This window comes from Euprymna scolopes, chromosome 17 (assembly GCF_053919585.1).
Source record: "Euprymna scolopes isolate OS-2025 chromosome 17, ASM5391958v1, whole genome shotgun sequence".
Classification (NCBI taxonomy): Eukaryota; Metazoa; Mollusca; class Cephalopoda; order Sepiida; family Sepiolidae; genus Euprymna; species Euprymna scolopes.
The window spans coordinates 15,745,559-15,760,250 of NC_136498.1; the positions used below are offsets into that span (position 1 = coordinate 15,745,559).

The 14,692-nt window shown below is 36.7% G+C and overlaps 2 protein-coding genes across 2 annotated transcripts in view; one reads left to right on the top strand and one right to left on the bottom strand.

Moving 5' to 3' along the window:
- The window catches only part of LOC145296687 (leucine-rich repeat-containing protein 34-like), a 272,980-nt gene that overhangs the window by 139,082 nt on the left and 119,206 nt on the right, over window positions 1-14,692 (bottom strand). The gene's annotated exons all lie outside the window — the stretch shown is intronic.
- LOC145296686 (E3 ubiquitin-protein ligase UHRF1-like) overlaps window positions 13,441-14,692 on the top strand; it is an 84,755-nt gene continuing 83,503 nt past the window's right edge. Inside the window, exon 1 of the mRNA XM_080142641.1 lies at window positions 13,441-13,951. Coding sequence (XP_079998767.1) covers window positions 13,799-13,951 — 153 coding nt within the window. The 5' untranslated portion in view covers window positions 13,441-13,798. The remainder of the gene's footprint in view (window positions 13,952-14,692) is intronic.

Below are 14,692 nucleotides of genomic sequence, written 5' to 3' on the forward strand. Positions count from 1 at the left end.
GAATTGTAAAATTATTTAATATATGTGTTGTACATTATCCGTCCTAGGAATTGTAAAATTATTTAATATATGTGTTGTACATTATCCGTCCTAGGAATTGTAAAATTATTTAATATATGTGTTGTACATTATCCGTCCTAGGAATTGTAAAATTATTTAATATATGTGTTGTACATTATCCGTCCTAGGAATTATAAAATTATTTAATATATGTGTTGTACATTATCCGTCCTAGGAATTGTAAAATTATTTAATATATGTGTTGTACATTATCCGTCCTAGGAATTGTAAAATTATTTAATATATGTGTTGTACATTATCCGTCCTAGGAATTGTAAAATTATTTAATATATGTGTTGTACATTATCCGTCCTAGGAATTATAAAATTATTTAATATATGTGTTGTACATTATCCGTCCTAGGAATTGTAAAATTATTTAATATATGTGTTGTACATTATCCGTCCTAGGAATTGTAAAATTATTTAATATATGTGTTATACATTATCCGTCCTAGGAATTGTAAAATTATTTAATATTTGTGCTGTTAATCATATGTCCTACGGGTGTTAAAATTATTTCTACGCACAGTTCAAACATTTCAAAATATAACCGCCAAATACAACGTGCAGCTCCTTACAAACAGACTTCTTTCTCAAACTTTACAACATAGCAAGGAAGAAGAAAAGGAAAAATTACATTGAGAACATTGCCAGGACTTCTGCAAGGAAGGTGGGTTCTCTCTACCGTGCTAGAAAGCTATTAACACCTGAAAGTATCCTATACCTCTATAAGGCCACCATTCGCCCATGTATGGAGTATTGTTGTCATATTTGGGCTGGTGCATCTGCCACTAGTCTCTCGCTCCTAGACAAGGTTCAAAAGAGTCGCCAATTTTATAGGTTCTGAACTGTCAGCTAAACCTCAGCCTCTGTCACATCGACGAAATGTTGCATCCGTCTGCCTGTTCTACAAGTACTTTAACGGTGAATGCTCTGACGAACTGCAAGCACTTGTGCCCCTTCGACGTAAATACCTGACAAGCAGCTAAATCCCACCCCTTCAAAGTAGAGATCCCTAGATGCAAGAGAGCCTTCTACTCCAGTAGTTTCTTCCTCAGAACAACTAGACTTTGGAATTCCCTTCCGGGTACCTGCCTCCCCGACTGTACTGACATGCAGAAGTTCAAGTGCAACGTGAACCGACATCTTGCTGACCAACTTCCTACTCAGTACCCCTGATGCTTATGTCCCTGATAATAGCCCCCTACAACAAAGTGGCAATGTGCCTTGTTTGGGGTGAAAATGTAATAAAAAAAAAAAAAACAACACACTGAAGGTGGAGGCTACATCTGAAATATATTTGTGATAAATTTCAAACAGGTAAAATATTTGTTAATTTTCCTAATATTATGTTGTGATTTGGCTTTTAAGCACACTTGATGCATATGTTATTTTATATTATTTCATACATAATTTGTGTAATTCACGTCCTAGGTTAGGTAAAATATTATTTTGTTCGAGATGACAACACATGACAGACATGACAAAAATTTGTAACAAAAATAAAGTATATTACTAATACGAAACACCTCACATTTCTGAAGATACAATTTGGTGTGGAAAAATATAAGAAAGAAGTATAAATTTTTAAATTAAATAAAAAAATATTGTGTCATACGAATGGCTTATTTTTTGTAAAATTTTCAAATTTCATAAGATGCTTCAAAGAACTTCCCCATTTTTCATAAAAAATAAGTTAAGAATAATTCCAAAATCTATTTCCTTGTCAGTAATTTACACTTTTGGACTAATAAATTATCCAATAATGTTGTATGTTGGGACCCTGTATCAGTAAGTAGAGATTATGTTAACTAGTATGAATTTCAGCAAGGGTTACATTAAGTACATGTTAGTACGGCCTGGTAGCAAATGGAGATGAAATTTTTTATTTTATGAAGTTAATTTTGATCTCTCTCTTTTTTTATGAGTTAATTTTTATCTCTCTCTCTCTACAGTGCAATATAGACTACCATGTATGGTGGACTAAGTCACTGCGGAAAGGTATGTGAAGCTTTCTATCAGTGCACTGCAGTGAGCCCCCAACTTGAGCAGGTAATTAATCGATTTGATTAAAAAATGGACACTTTCACCAATTTCGATGACAATAAAAGTATTGGAAGTGTGAAACATTCATTGATCCTCATTCGATCACAGGCAACGTCGGGTCTCCTTACTGAAAAATATTATTGTTTTAAATTATATATCATCATGAAATAGTTGGCGTAGGAGAGTGTAGGAAAGCGGTTGTACTCAACTTCAGCAACCCTCCTCCTCGTCCTCGTCCTGTCCCCATTCTTAAACCTTAGCTGTCCCCAATGACTGAGCCATAAGAAAGGGTAAGAGGGAGAGGCCTTGAGTAGATCAGAAAGGGAGAGAAGGAAGGAAGAAACATCTTTTGTTGGTAACGGATTTACTGTCAACCAGTTTATTATACTTATCTCCTTTTGGGGCGAAGGGGGGGGCTGATGCTAGTAATATCATGTGACAAGTTTAAGAGGTCTGTGTGTGTGTGGGGGGAGGGGGCAAACTTACCCTATGATTTTCTAACTGTTCATTTTCATGAGCTTTATTATTTTTTTTTAGTCATCTCATGAACCCAGGTATTTAAGAAGGAGATACTGTTGGATTAAGGGAGTGATTCTTTAAATGGGTCTAGTACCCCTAAGGGATACTGTCAAAACTAACTAGGCTTATAGGGGTGGTAGGTTTTCAGTAGCAAAGAATAGTAATGAGAGAGAGAGAGAGAAAGAGAGAGAGAGATTCCCTGACATAATGGAAAGGCGGGGGGGGGGGGGCTTAAGCAGAGAAAATCACTGGCAACAAGTGTTGTTAAATAGTGATGCTGATTTAAGAAATACATATGCAAACAAGTGTTGGGACGATTATTCAGTATCCAAATCTGGAATCATAAAAATCTATTGAAATTGATATCAAATTCAGAAAAATTTGTGCCTATTTTCCAATGCTAAAAACGATTTTTTAAATTGTATTTTTACATGCGTGAAAATATATGCACATATTACATAGGTTTTTACAGTAATCCAAAATTAAAAAAAATCTATAGATAAATATTTAGAGATTTTAAAATAATTGGAATTGGTAATTATATCGAAATCGGGAATTTAAAACAGAATCGGTAATTGTATCAGAATCAGGAAAAATATTGAAATCGTCCCATCACTAATATGCACAAGATTTGGAGGTCATTACCAAAATTTGTTTTTAGGTAACAATAAGTGAAAAGAAAAATAGAAAATAACAAAAAAACAAACAATAACAAAACCTAGGAAGTAATAAGTCCAATTTTATCATTAAAAAGACATAAAAGCCATAACTTTAGCTTCATAAATTAACCTAAGTAACAAATTAAAAACAAAGAAACTCATAAAATAAATTAAAAATAAAAAGGGGGAATCTCTATATAAGAGACAATTCTTTCAATGAATTATCACCCTAAGCGATACAAACAAAATGAAGAAAAACAATAACGCTTTTATACTTCAAGACAATAGAAAAAAAAATAAATAAAAGCAATATCTGTCTTACTTGAAGAAAAAAACTGAAAGCAAACAACATCCAATAAAAATTCGGCGCTTCTACACTATCAGAACAAAATGTCAGAAATCGTAATACTGAATTTCACATGAAAACAATGATATTTACATATTCCTTGTATTTTTAAGATGATTATATCCAAAAATTACGAAAATTATTTATTAAAGGAAATAGAAAAATAGAATTCGAAGGCAACGATCGTATTTGCTTATGTAAGACACAGGAGAGTTCGAAAGGGAGGTAATTTTCCGTTTCGATTTAAACAAGATGGTTGCAATTTTTCACCTGCTAACACAATTAAAGTCTTTTTTTAATAATTCAGTAATATTCAGGTAATTTCGACTGCATAATTTGGAAGCTAACATTGTAATTTAGTAGAATTGACAAAAAAAATCAGTAGAAACCATTGTTTTTTATCTGAATATTCCATTTATTGACTACAAAATTTGGTGCTGATAGTGTAGAAGCACCAAAAAATTCAATTAACTTGTCTTTAATAAATTGTCTTCAAAAGTCTTTCTTTTCAGTCTTCTTCCTTCAATATCTTCTTTTAAATAAATCACTTCTGACTAAATTTGTGCAAGCCCTTTCTAGTCTCACACAAAAACATGCATTCACATCTCAAGCCACTGTTCTTGTCATGCACATACGCGCACACAAACATACGCGCGCACATACATACACTCACATTCACGTGCATACACACACACACTAACGTACACACTAACGTACACACACATGGACAACGTCACTTCCCTTTAAAGGAAATCCACACATGCGCAAAAGACCACCGGAAACAACTACAAAAGCAAGAGACCTGAGCTGTTTTTTTTTTTTACACAGGCATCACCACATTATCAAGGCCAAGAGAAAGAGGCCACTTAAGGATAAGGGTCAAAGAGTGTACAGTAGAAATTGGACAATATAGTAATCATTAATAATGAAAATTTGGTAAATTTGATAACTTATATGGAACGGCTCATCAAGAACTTATTTACATTAGACTTGAAAACAACCATATTGTAGTCAGCAGGAAAGCAGGAAAGCAGAAGACAATTCCACAGGTGTGCAGTTCTAAGAAAGAAGATTTGTTCATGGAATCTACGTTTAGGTTTAGGCACAGATAAAGAGTGGGGGGAATTATTGATAGTGTTTACAGCTAGACGAGTGTTTCTTGTGAAAGTTTGGCGAGGGGGGACCATAGACTGAAGCTCAGTCGAACACTTTCCATGAAAATAACGATACATCAGAGACAAACTCGCAACTTCTCTTCTATGAGATAGAGGTTGCAGGGAAGAGAAAAGGACATCTCCTACGAGGCTACGAAGTCTATTTTGAACTCTATCAAGGCAGGACAAGTCCTTTCTAGCAGCTCCTGCCCAGATGTGGCAACAGTATTCCATTCTTGGACGTACCTGGCTCTTATATAGATAGAGAATTGCATCAGCAGTGAGATATCTACCGGATCGATAGAAAGATCCCACCATTTTTCCAGCGGCCTTCACAACAGATTTGATGTACGTGTTCCATTTAAGATCAGGAGTAATGGTCAAGCCCAGAAGCTTGTCAAAACTTGAGGCCTCCTGAAGACGAGAGCCATTCATTTCAATTGATGCCAGATGTGGATCAGAATGTTGATAATGTAAAGAGAGAAGCTTGGTTTTTAGATGCATTAAAAGTAACCAGCCACTCCTTTCCCCATTGTACTACGTGCTCAAGATCAGAGGAGAGAGAATCGGAGAGAACTTGGTCGTTTACTGTCTTAGATGTGCTACCATAAATGGTAGTGTCGTCAGCATAAATGTCTACAAATGATGTAAGGATGTGATTTGGAAGATCATTAATGTAGATCAGGAAAAGAGTTTGGCCCAGGATGGACCCCTGAGGGACACCAACATTAATACTGTGAGCTTCTGATTTTTGCTCCTCAACTACTACTCTTATGAACCTATCAGAAAGAAATGATTTAATAATTGAGAAGACATTTCCAGCTATACCATAGCTAGCGATCTTATGAAGTAAACCTTTATGTTTCCTTCTTTTTGATTCAGCTCCCGACCTGGGCGGTCGACAGACCAATTGCTCCCTGCGGGGTGCGCGCCCGCGTGTCTCACATCACCTGCTACTATGTGTGTGGCAAGAGCCAACAGACAGTACGTACACCTTACACACTTTCTATCTCCATGGCCTGGATTGACTTTCTCGCTCTCTCTCTTTCTCTCTCTCTCTCTCTCTCTCTCTCTCTCTACAACAATAGACTTTCCTTCTCGCCAGCTAACAGCGAGAGACACACGCCAAACTAAACACATGCTGTACCTTTTCTTTTATTTGTTTCTTCATGAAATAAATTCTAGTTCGTTTATTTCAATAAACGCGTTGTTCGTTCCTTTCTCAATTCAATTCATTTTTCCTATTTTGTACGACTGGGGGATATATAAAATATATCCACCAGTCCATTACAAATTGGTGACCCGAGCGTGAGATGAACACGCATTTCCTTCTATACCACAAGCCCCGCAACAGACTGGCAACCGACTGACGTGAAACAAACACACATGGTGACCCTATTTTTTTTAAAATGAATTGTTTTGAGCGAGACGCACGTTTTATTTGATAAACAAAAAAACGAATTTTTCAACAAAGAAAAACAAGTAAACTACTACTGACAAGAATCTCAACAAGCAACAATGGCATTGACCCCCCCCCCCCTTTTTCCTCTTCGCGCTAAGGGACCTCGTTTTTCCAGAACTCTTTTTCCTTTTCAAACAACCGGCACATCACCCTGTTATTTGACTAAAAACAAGCAATGTTGGGTATACAGATGGCGAGGAAAAAGAGAATTTCTCCAGCAGCGGATGAACAACAATGACGAAACCCCTCGTCAGACTCGGCTAAGATAAATAAACACGGAGCTGTCGACTTCATACTGAATATAAAGAAAAATTCGAGCGCGACAAATATTTTTCACCGTTTCCTGATATTACCTTGCAACAAATGCGAGGAGCAAAATCACATAGGCCTATACACATTCTCTCCCGATGCAACAACAAAGAAACAATTACAGGACATCCCTATCAGCACATAGGAAGAAGTTGAATCAACAATACGAGTTGAGATGCACCACGCACACTGATAAACTCACAACTGGAAGTTTCGTTGACAGCCGGCAACTGGACACTCACCGTTCAACATGAACGAATGCACAACAAGCGCCCATACAGACAGTGTACACACACTACCACAGACTCATTTGTGAAGACTCATGTCAACACGAACAAAATTTTCCTTCCAAACGAACAATTCACTTCACTGTCCAAGCAACTCGTTGCACATGTCAGTACACAAAAAAAACAAAAAAACAAATGTCAGTCTAAAAAAAAGCAAGCGCCTTTTCCATGTGTAAGTAAATACTTTTTTATGAACACATTCCGTTTTTGAAACAAGCAAAAAAAAAAAAGTGGTAATAGGCAGGTAGGCTCAAACCCGTACCGCAAAGGATGAAAAGAACATAAAAAAAAACGTGACGTGTTTGCTGTTGTGCCCATCGCCAAACTGGAAGTGATGCAGGTTTAAATTAAGGCTAGATAATCGAAAAGAGGGGATGACTTTCAAAAATATCAGCAAAAAAAGCGACCCCTCCCTGTAGAAAACTGGCCAAGTGAGGATGAAGGAATTAATGTTTTTGTCCAATTTTTCGATATTTGTCGTCTGAAGAGTCGAGCTTCAAAATGATACTGATTTCGTGAAAATCTGTCGCCTCTGTCGAAAGTTTTAGGCAGAGATACATACATACATACATACATACATTTAAACAAACAGGCAACTGAAGAGATGTTTTAATGCATCTATAGTACTAGTCGATGTCAGATGTTTACACTTAAGCACTTCCGGCCATTTTGTAAAGCTGTCAACAACCACTAAAAAGTAATGTCCATTCAACGGACCTGCATAGTCAATGTGTAACTGCATCCATGGTGCATCCGTCTTTGGCCACGGTTGTATCTGTACAGGTGGTGCCTTTGCTGGCACCCTCGACACTCTCTTACCATTTTCTTGATGTTCCGATCCATATTAGGCCAATATGTATATCCGCGCATCAAGGCCTTCATTCTGGACATGCCTGGATGATGGCTATGGAATTCTTTTAGCATTCTCTTTTGCAGTGTGGTCGGTATGACGACTCTGTCTGCATACAATAAAATCTGTGAGCAAATCGAAAATGGCAGCATTTTGGAGTCTTTCTTTGACTTGTCATTTAGCTGCACCTGATTTTTCGTTCTTACAATGAATTCATCTGTTTCTGCTGCCTTATTGATGTCGTCCAGAGTCACTGGTAACTCTCGAATCGTGTTGTACAGCAGTCCAGAGAGTTCTTTTTCCTCTCTTAATGCAACTATCACTGTGTCCTCTAAAGGTTCTGCACACTTTTGAATCAATCTGGACAGTCCATCTGCATGTCCAATATTTTTGGATGAAATGTACTCCATTTTAAAATTATAATTCAACAGAATTATGCCCCATCGTTTGCATTGTTTGCAGTGTGAGTGGGTATGCCTTTTTTAGATCCAAAAATAGTCAACAAGGACCCGTGGTCAGTCTACAACGTAAAAATCCTGCCCAAAATAAATCTATGGAATTTTTTTATTGCAAAAATTATTGCTAAACTTTCTTTTTCAATTTGAGAATAGTTTCAGGCAAAAGTGATCTGGAAGCATGAACTATTGGCTTCGTTGACCGTCTTCCAGTCTATGGAGAAGTACTGCTCCTATACCATAATCACTTGCATCTGATGCCACAATCAATTCCTTCTGTGGATCGAAGTGTGCCAGTGCTAAATCAGATAGCAGGCATTTCTTAATCTCTTCAAATGCACTTTGGCACTCCTTTGACCAAATCCACTTTCGTCCTTTTTTTAATAATTCGTTCAATGGTGCTCTCAACTTATGCATTTTTGGGATATAGATAGCATAATGTTGTGCTAAACCCAAAAAAGATTGTAACTGGGCAACATTGCTAGGTACTGGCATCCTCTCAATGGCTTCTGTTCTCTGAGAATCCGGTCTTCTGCCTTAGCTATCAATGATTTGACACAGATATTTTATCTGTTTTAAAAAAATTCACATTTTTCGGCACTCAATTTGAAACCAAATTCCTAAATTCTTTGGAAAAGTTTTGATATGCTCCTTATGTTCCTGCACATTTCTGTGGCCCACCTCTCTTGGGACGTCAAGCAAGGACCCCTGATTGTCTTCGAAAACTTCGGCTCGTGATGTCTGGTTCCATGAGGCAGTCACATCAGATTCCTGGTATGCTGAAAACGAATAGCAAAGCTCACGCAGGCAAGAAAGAAAAACAGACACCTGAAATTCTATTCTACTAGAGTTAATTTCACAAAAATATTTACATACAGTCTTTTTACAATATATTATTTCAGTTCTTAGCACATTTTTCAAAGTCTCAAATCTCTCTTCTCTTTCGAGACGGCACTCAGGTGGGTTGGAGGAGGGGGTGCTGGTCATGTCTTCAGGGAACAGTGTTGTTATTTCGAGATTTTGCGTCAATTTGCCTGGAATCTGACTAATTTCGCACAACACTAGCATTATATAGTGGGGTGTGTATGCCAATCAAATTACGCCATGCATTTGGGGAACCCCCAAATTTTACAGGTGTGCAATTCAGCCATATCACTAGCTTTGCAGTCTGGGACCAAAATCAACATTTAATTCTCATAACCTCAAAGGTCAAACCCCGTCATTCAGAACCCTTGGTACTGAGTTCGCCAGGCCAGACAATGTCAACGCCATTGTTCTAATATTTCGTGCCGTCCATTTTTCGAATAACAAATATATCTCTGATTTTCAAACAATAAAGCAAAATATATCTATTTTGACAATGAATTAAAATATATATCAATTTCAAGTTTTGGAATATCCGCTGTCGCCCAGGATCTATGAAAGTAATCTTAGCATAGTTATGCGGTCTCCTTCAGGTCCCTGGGAAGTTTGAACCTCCCGAATAGGGAGCAAAACGCTGCCTTAGGTCAATTAGGTCACATTTCTACTCTTTACAAGAATGTCATCCAAATATGTGATTGCAAAACCTAAATCGGCAAGCATTGTGTCCATTATTTGCTGAAATAACGCTGGAGCTACTTTCAAACCAAAAGGGAGTCTTTTGAGTCTGAAGAATCCTAAATGGGTATTGATACACAAATACTTCGAACATTCTTCACTGACTTTTACCTGAAGGTAAGCCTCAGATAAATCAATTTTGAAGAAAATTTTCCTTCCATTCAGCTTTGTAAAAATGTCTTCAGGAGATGGAAGTGGATAGCTATGATCCATAAGACAGTCATTGAGGCCTGTAAAAAAATCGGCACATACCCGAATCCTCTTATTTTCTTCTTTTTTTTTTTTTTGCGCTCACTTTTTTTCTTTTTTTTTTTTACTGAGTTCGCATCTCGTCTCCGTCGCCAATTTGATATGTCCTAAGGTGGCCTATTATTTGGACAATTGAAGATAAAGTATTCCGTGAAAGGAATAAATAAATATACACTGTGGTTTGAATACTGAAAGAGAAGTTTATTTACATATTTACATAGAGACAAATACAGTGTGTTAATGTTCAGGGGGAAGTCTCTGTTTTACAAGGGTCCGGTGAAATCCGGTGACTCGGTTCCTTATGTAGAATGTTCTGGGTTGGTTACCTATCTCCATATAACAGATTTATATTATAGATTACTACCCCTCTCATTTACCCTTATACGTTGTACCTATTCTTAATTACTATTTATCATATTATTATATATTTATCATATTATTATATATTTATCATATTATTATATATTTATCAAGTTCATTTAAATCCTCAACTTAACATTCACAGGCGACATGAATTGACACAAATACATTGAAGATATTGCCAAGACCACTGCAAAGAAGATTAACTCTCTTTACCATGCTAGAAAATTACTTGCACCTGAGAATATCCTATATCTCTACAAAACCACCATTTGCCCATGCCTGGAGTATTGTTGGCTGTATTGTTGAGCTGGTGTATCTGCTACTAGTCTCTCTCTCTTTTAGACAGAACCTAAAAGTAGGCTGCAACCTAATGAGGCCTGAACTATCAACTAAACTCCAACCAAAATGTTGCATCCCTTTGCCTGTTTTGCAAGTATTTTAATAGAATGTGCTCTGACGAACTTGTAACACTTGTACCTCCTTGACGTAAATATGCTCGACAAACCAAACAAACAGCAAAGTCCATCCCCTACTGTTAAAATAGACTTCGTAGCCTCGTAGGAGATGTCCTTTTCTCTTCCTTGCAACCTCTATCTCACAGAAGAGATGTTGCGAGTTTGTCTCTGATGTATCGTTATTTTCATGGAAAGTGTTCGACTGAGCTTCAATCTATGGTCCCCCCTCGCCAAACTTTCACAAGAAACACTCGTCTAGCTGTAAACACTATCAAAATTTCCCCCCACTCTTTATCTGTGCCTAAAACTAAACGTAGATTCCATGAACAAAGCTTTTTTATTAGAACTGCACGCCTGTGGAATTGTCTTCCATTTTCCTGCTTTCCGGCTGACTACAATATGGTTGTCTTCAAGTCTAACGTAAATAAGTTCTTGATGAGCCGTTCCATATAAGTTATCAAATTTACCAAATTTTCATTACTAATGATTATTATATTGTCCAATTTCTACTGTACACTCTTTAACCCTTATCCTTGAGTGGCCTCTTGGCCTTGATAATGAGTTGATATCTATGAAAAAAAAAAAAAAGAAAAAGTCCAATGTGAACAAGTTCTAATTGAATCGTCGCCCTAAGTAATCCAAGTTACAAAATTCCCACTGTTTACTATGCTAAAATCACAATGACTAATGTATACCTATTAACCCTTATCCTCGAGTGGCCTCTGGGCCTTGATAAGTGGTGACACCCTTGTAAAAAAAAAAAAAAAAAAAAAAAAACTCTGATAAAGGAAGTAAGAGTTATTGCTTTTATATAGATAAAAAGAAAAGGACTAGAGAGTTCCACGGAGAATGGATAAGATGGCGCCTGCGCTAACAAGTATATATCGTGCTGTAAATATAATTTGTGTTTCGACTGTAATAAATAGTATTTAACCTAAAATGAGCTTGTTTATTTTTCATGATTCTGTGCGAGCCTTTCCCAGTCTCACACAAACACACATTCACATTTCAAGCTATATTACTTGTCGCATACATACGCGCACACAAACGTACGCGCCCACGCCAACACACGTACATATATTCACGTTCGCATACTACATACACTCACATTCACGTGTATATACACACATGCTAACGTACACACACGTACTCACACACGTGTGGCTGTATTGTTGAGCTGGTACATCTGCTACGCACATATGGACAACGTCACTTCCGCTTTCAAAGGAAATACACATATGCGCAAAAGACCACCGGAAACGAGTATAAAAGAGAGAGCAACAAGCGGCTCCTTCTTTTCAGCCCAGCTTTTGTGCTGGTCGGTCTACGGACAGACCGCGTGCGTCACGTCCACTTACTACTATCTGGGGACAAAAAGCTAACAGACCGTATGTACCTATTCTCACTCTTTCTCTTTCTATCTACTACTGGTCCCTGAGAACACCTTCGCGTAGCTGACTGCTAACTGACGTCAACTCTCCATTCTTTGTCTTTGTCTTTGTCTACACGCTGGACTATCATTCTCATTTTCACTACGATACTCCTTTCTCTTCCCACGCGCGAACAAACGATAGTGACCCGAACTTGAGATGAACACACATTTCCTTTTTCTTTCTACAACACCAGTCCCGCTACGAACATTGGTTACACACGCGCGGACATGAACACATGTTATATCTGAAACATTCTTTCAACAGTAAATAAACAACGTTTATCTTATCCATCAATTGAGTCTTTGTTTCCTTCAATTCCATTCGTTTCATTATTTTGTTGTAGCGAGCTAGGGTATTATATCCTGGTCCGCAACAATTCCGACAACCCATTTTCCAGACACAATACCTTTACTGTAGAGATTCCTAGATGCTGGAAATTCTACTTTAATAGTTTCTCCCCTCAAACTGCTAGACTTTGGATTTCTTATTGGTTCCCTGCTTCCCTAACTACTAACATGCAGAAGTTCAAGTTTAATGTGAACAGACATCGCACTGCTCAACTCCCTACATAGTATCTCTCTCTGTAAATTTTGTCCATAATAATAGTCCCTTACATCCAAGTGGCACTGTGCTTTGTTTGGGGTGAATAACAGTAAATAAATAAATAAATAAATTAGCACTATTAAGTCCATCCCCTTTTCTGACATCCATAACTCTAAAGTCCAGTGAGGTAAAAAAATTTAAAAAAGATAAATAAATAAAATAAAATAAAATAAATTTAAGTATTTATTTTTTAGTTTTGATCCACACATAGCCATTATGCAAAAGATTGTCACCGTACCCTAAACTACTAGTATACAACCTATCTGGAAAATGTCATACACAAAGACTAGGTCGTTGGTCCATAATAGAAAATTAGATCCGACACTAGGAAATTTATCCCTCCTCTAAATAAAAACGCACTTCTCCCATTGCAACAAAAGACAATTCCCTAATTTTTTGTGTGTGTGTGTGTGTGTGTGTGTGTGTGTGTGAAAGGTACTCCTACTCCACTGTTTCCTAAAATTTCTAATATTTTTTAATGAAAAAACTTAGGTAACTAAGTGAGGCAGTCTACCTTTCGTAAAACAGCTAAGTGAGACAGGCCCAACCTCGTGTTACGGCAGCTAGCTCTCATATTTTCTCGCATGCTCTCGCGTGACTCGGATTTCCCGCCATTTCACCACGTGTGAAGGCAGGTTCTTGTTTTCTTCTGTCGCCTTCTTTTATCGCTTCCTTCTTTCCTTCTCCATTTTTATAACAACCGTTATTAAACAATTACCCTGGTGTTTTCCTTTTTTTTTTAATCAAACTTTCATTGGATACTAAACCTCGACATAATCATTGTGAAATTTGTGGAGAATAAGATTGTTTTGAAATAAGAAAGGAAAAAAAAAAAAAACTTGGACCGAAAACTTTAATTCCTTCTCTTTTTCCCTCTCCTTAACTTCCACAAAAGAAAAAAAAAAAGGCATACAGAGGCAGAAGAAGAAGAATAAACTCCATCAATCATGTGGATCCAAGTACGGACATTTGACGGCAAAAAGACTGTCAAAATCGAAGACTTGTCCAAACTGACCAAAGTTGAAGAGTTAAGAGATCGAATCGAAGAAAAATTCGATGCCGACCCTGACCGGCAACAACTGTTTTATCGCGGTAAACTTGTAAGTATTTTTTTTATATCCTTTTGATTTACTTTTAAATAGTCTCCATGTCGATAATAATAATATTAATTATTATTAATATGTACTTCTACAAAATTTGAGCGAAATTATTATTTTTTTGGTACTAGTGCAGAGAGTGCCGGACGTAAATAATAACGTTATTATTTAAAAAGCCATTCTTAACATAGGGAGGGGAGGGTGTTTTGTACCTATTTTATACTTCAACCTTACAATTGAATAAAAAATATATTAAACTTGGACGATTTTTAAAAAAATAGCGCGGATCACTCTCTGCACTAGCACTATTTTTTTTTTTTTTTTTTTAACCCCAATCTAAGTTTACTTGGGGGGGGGGGGAAAAAGATCATCACAGTATCATAAACTCATTTGGTTCAAATTTTGTAGAAGCACCAAAAATAATGACCATTTCTCGTGCTTTACTACTTTGCTTTACTCACCTCTGTATGACTTATGACAATTTTTTTTTTTTTTTTTTTACTATTGATCGATTGTTTATTGAAGTAAAAAAAGAAGAAAAACCCGTAAATTTACTAAAATTTAACTTATTAAAAATCTAATTCAAATTTAATACAATTGCGAAATTAAATCTACCAGAATGCATTTTAGCTTCTTTGTAAACATGGTTGATTCTTTGTTCATATTTACGAAAAAGTCTGACTTGACGTTTCTAATTTTGAAAGGAATAAAGTAGTACGGGCCCTGCTGACATCCTAATGTTAT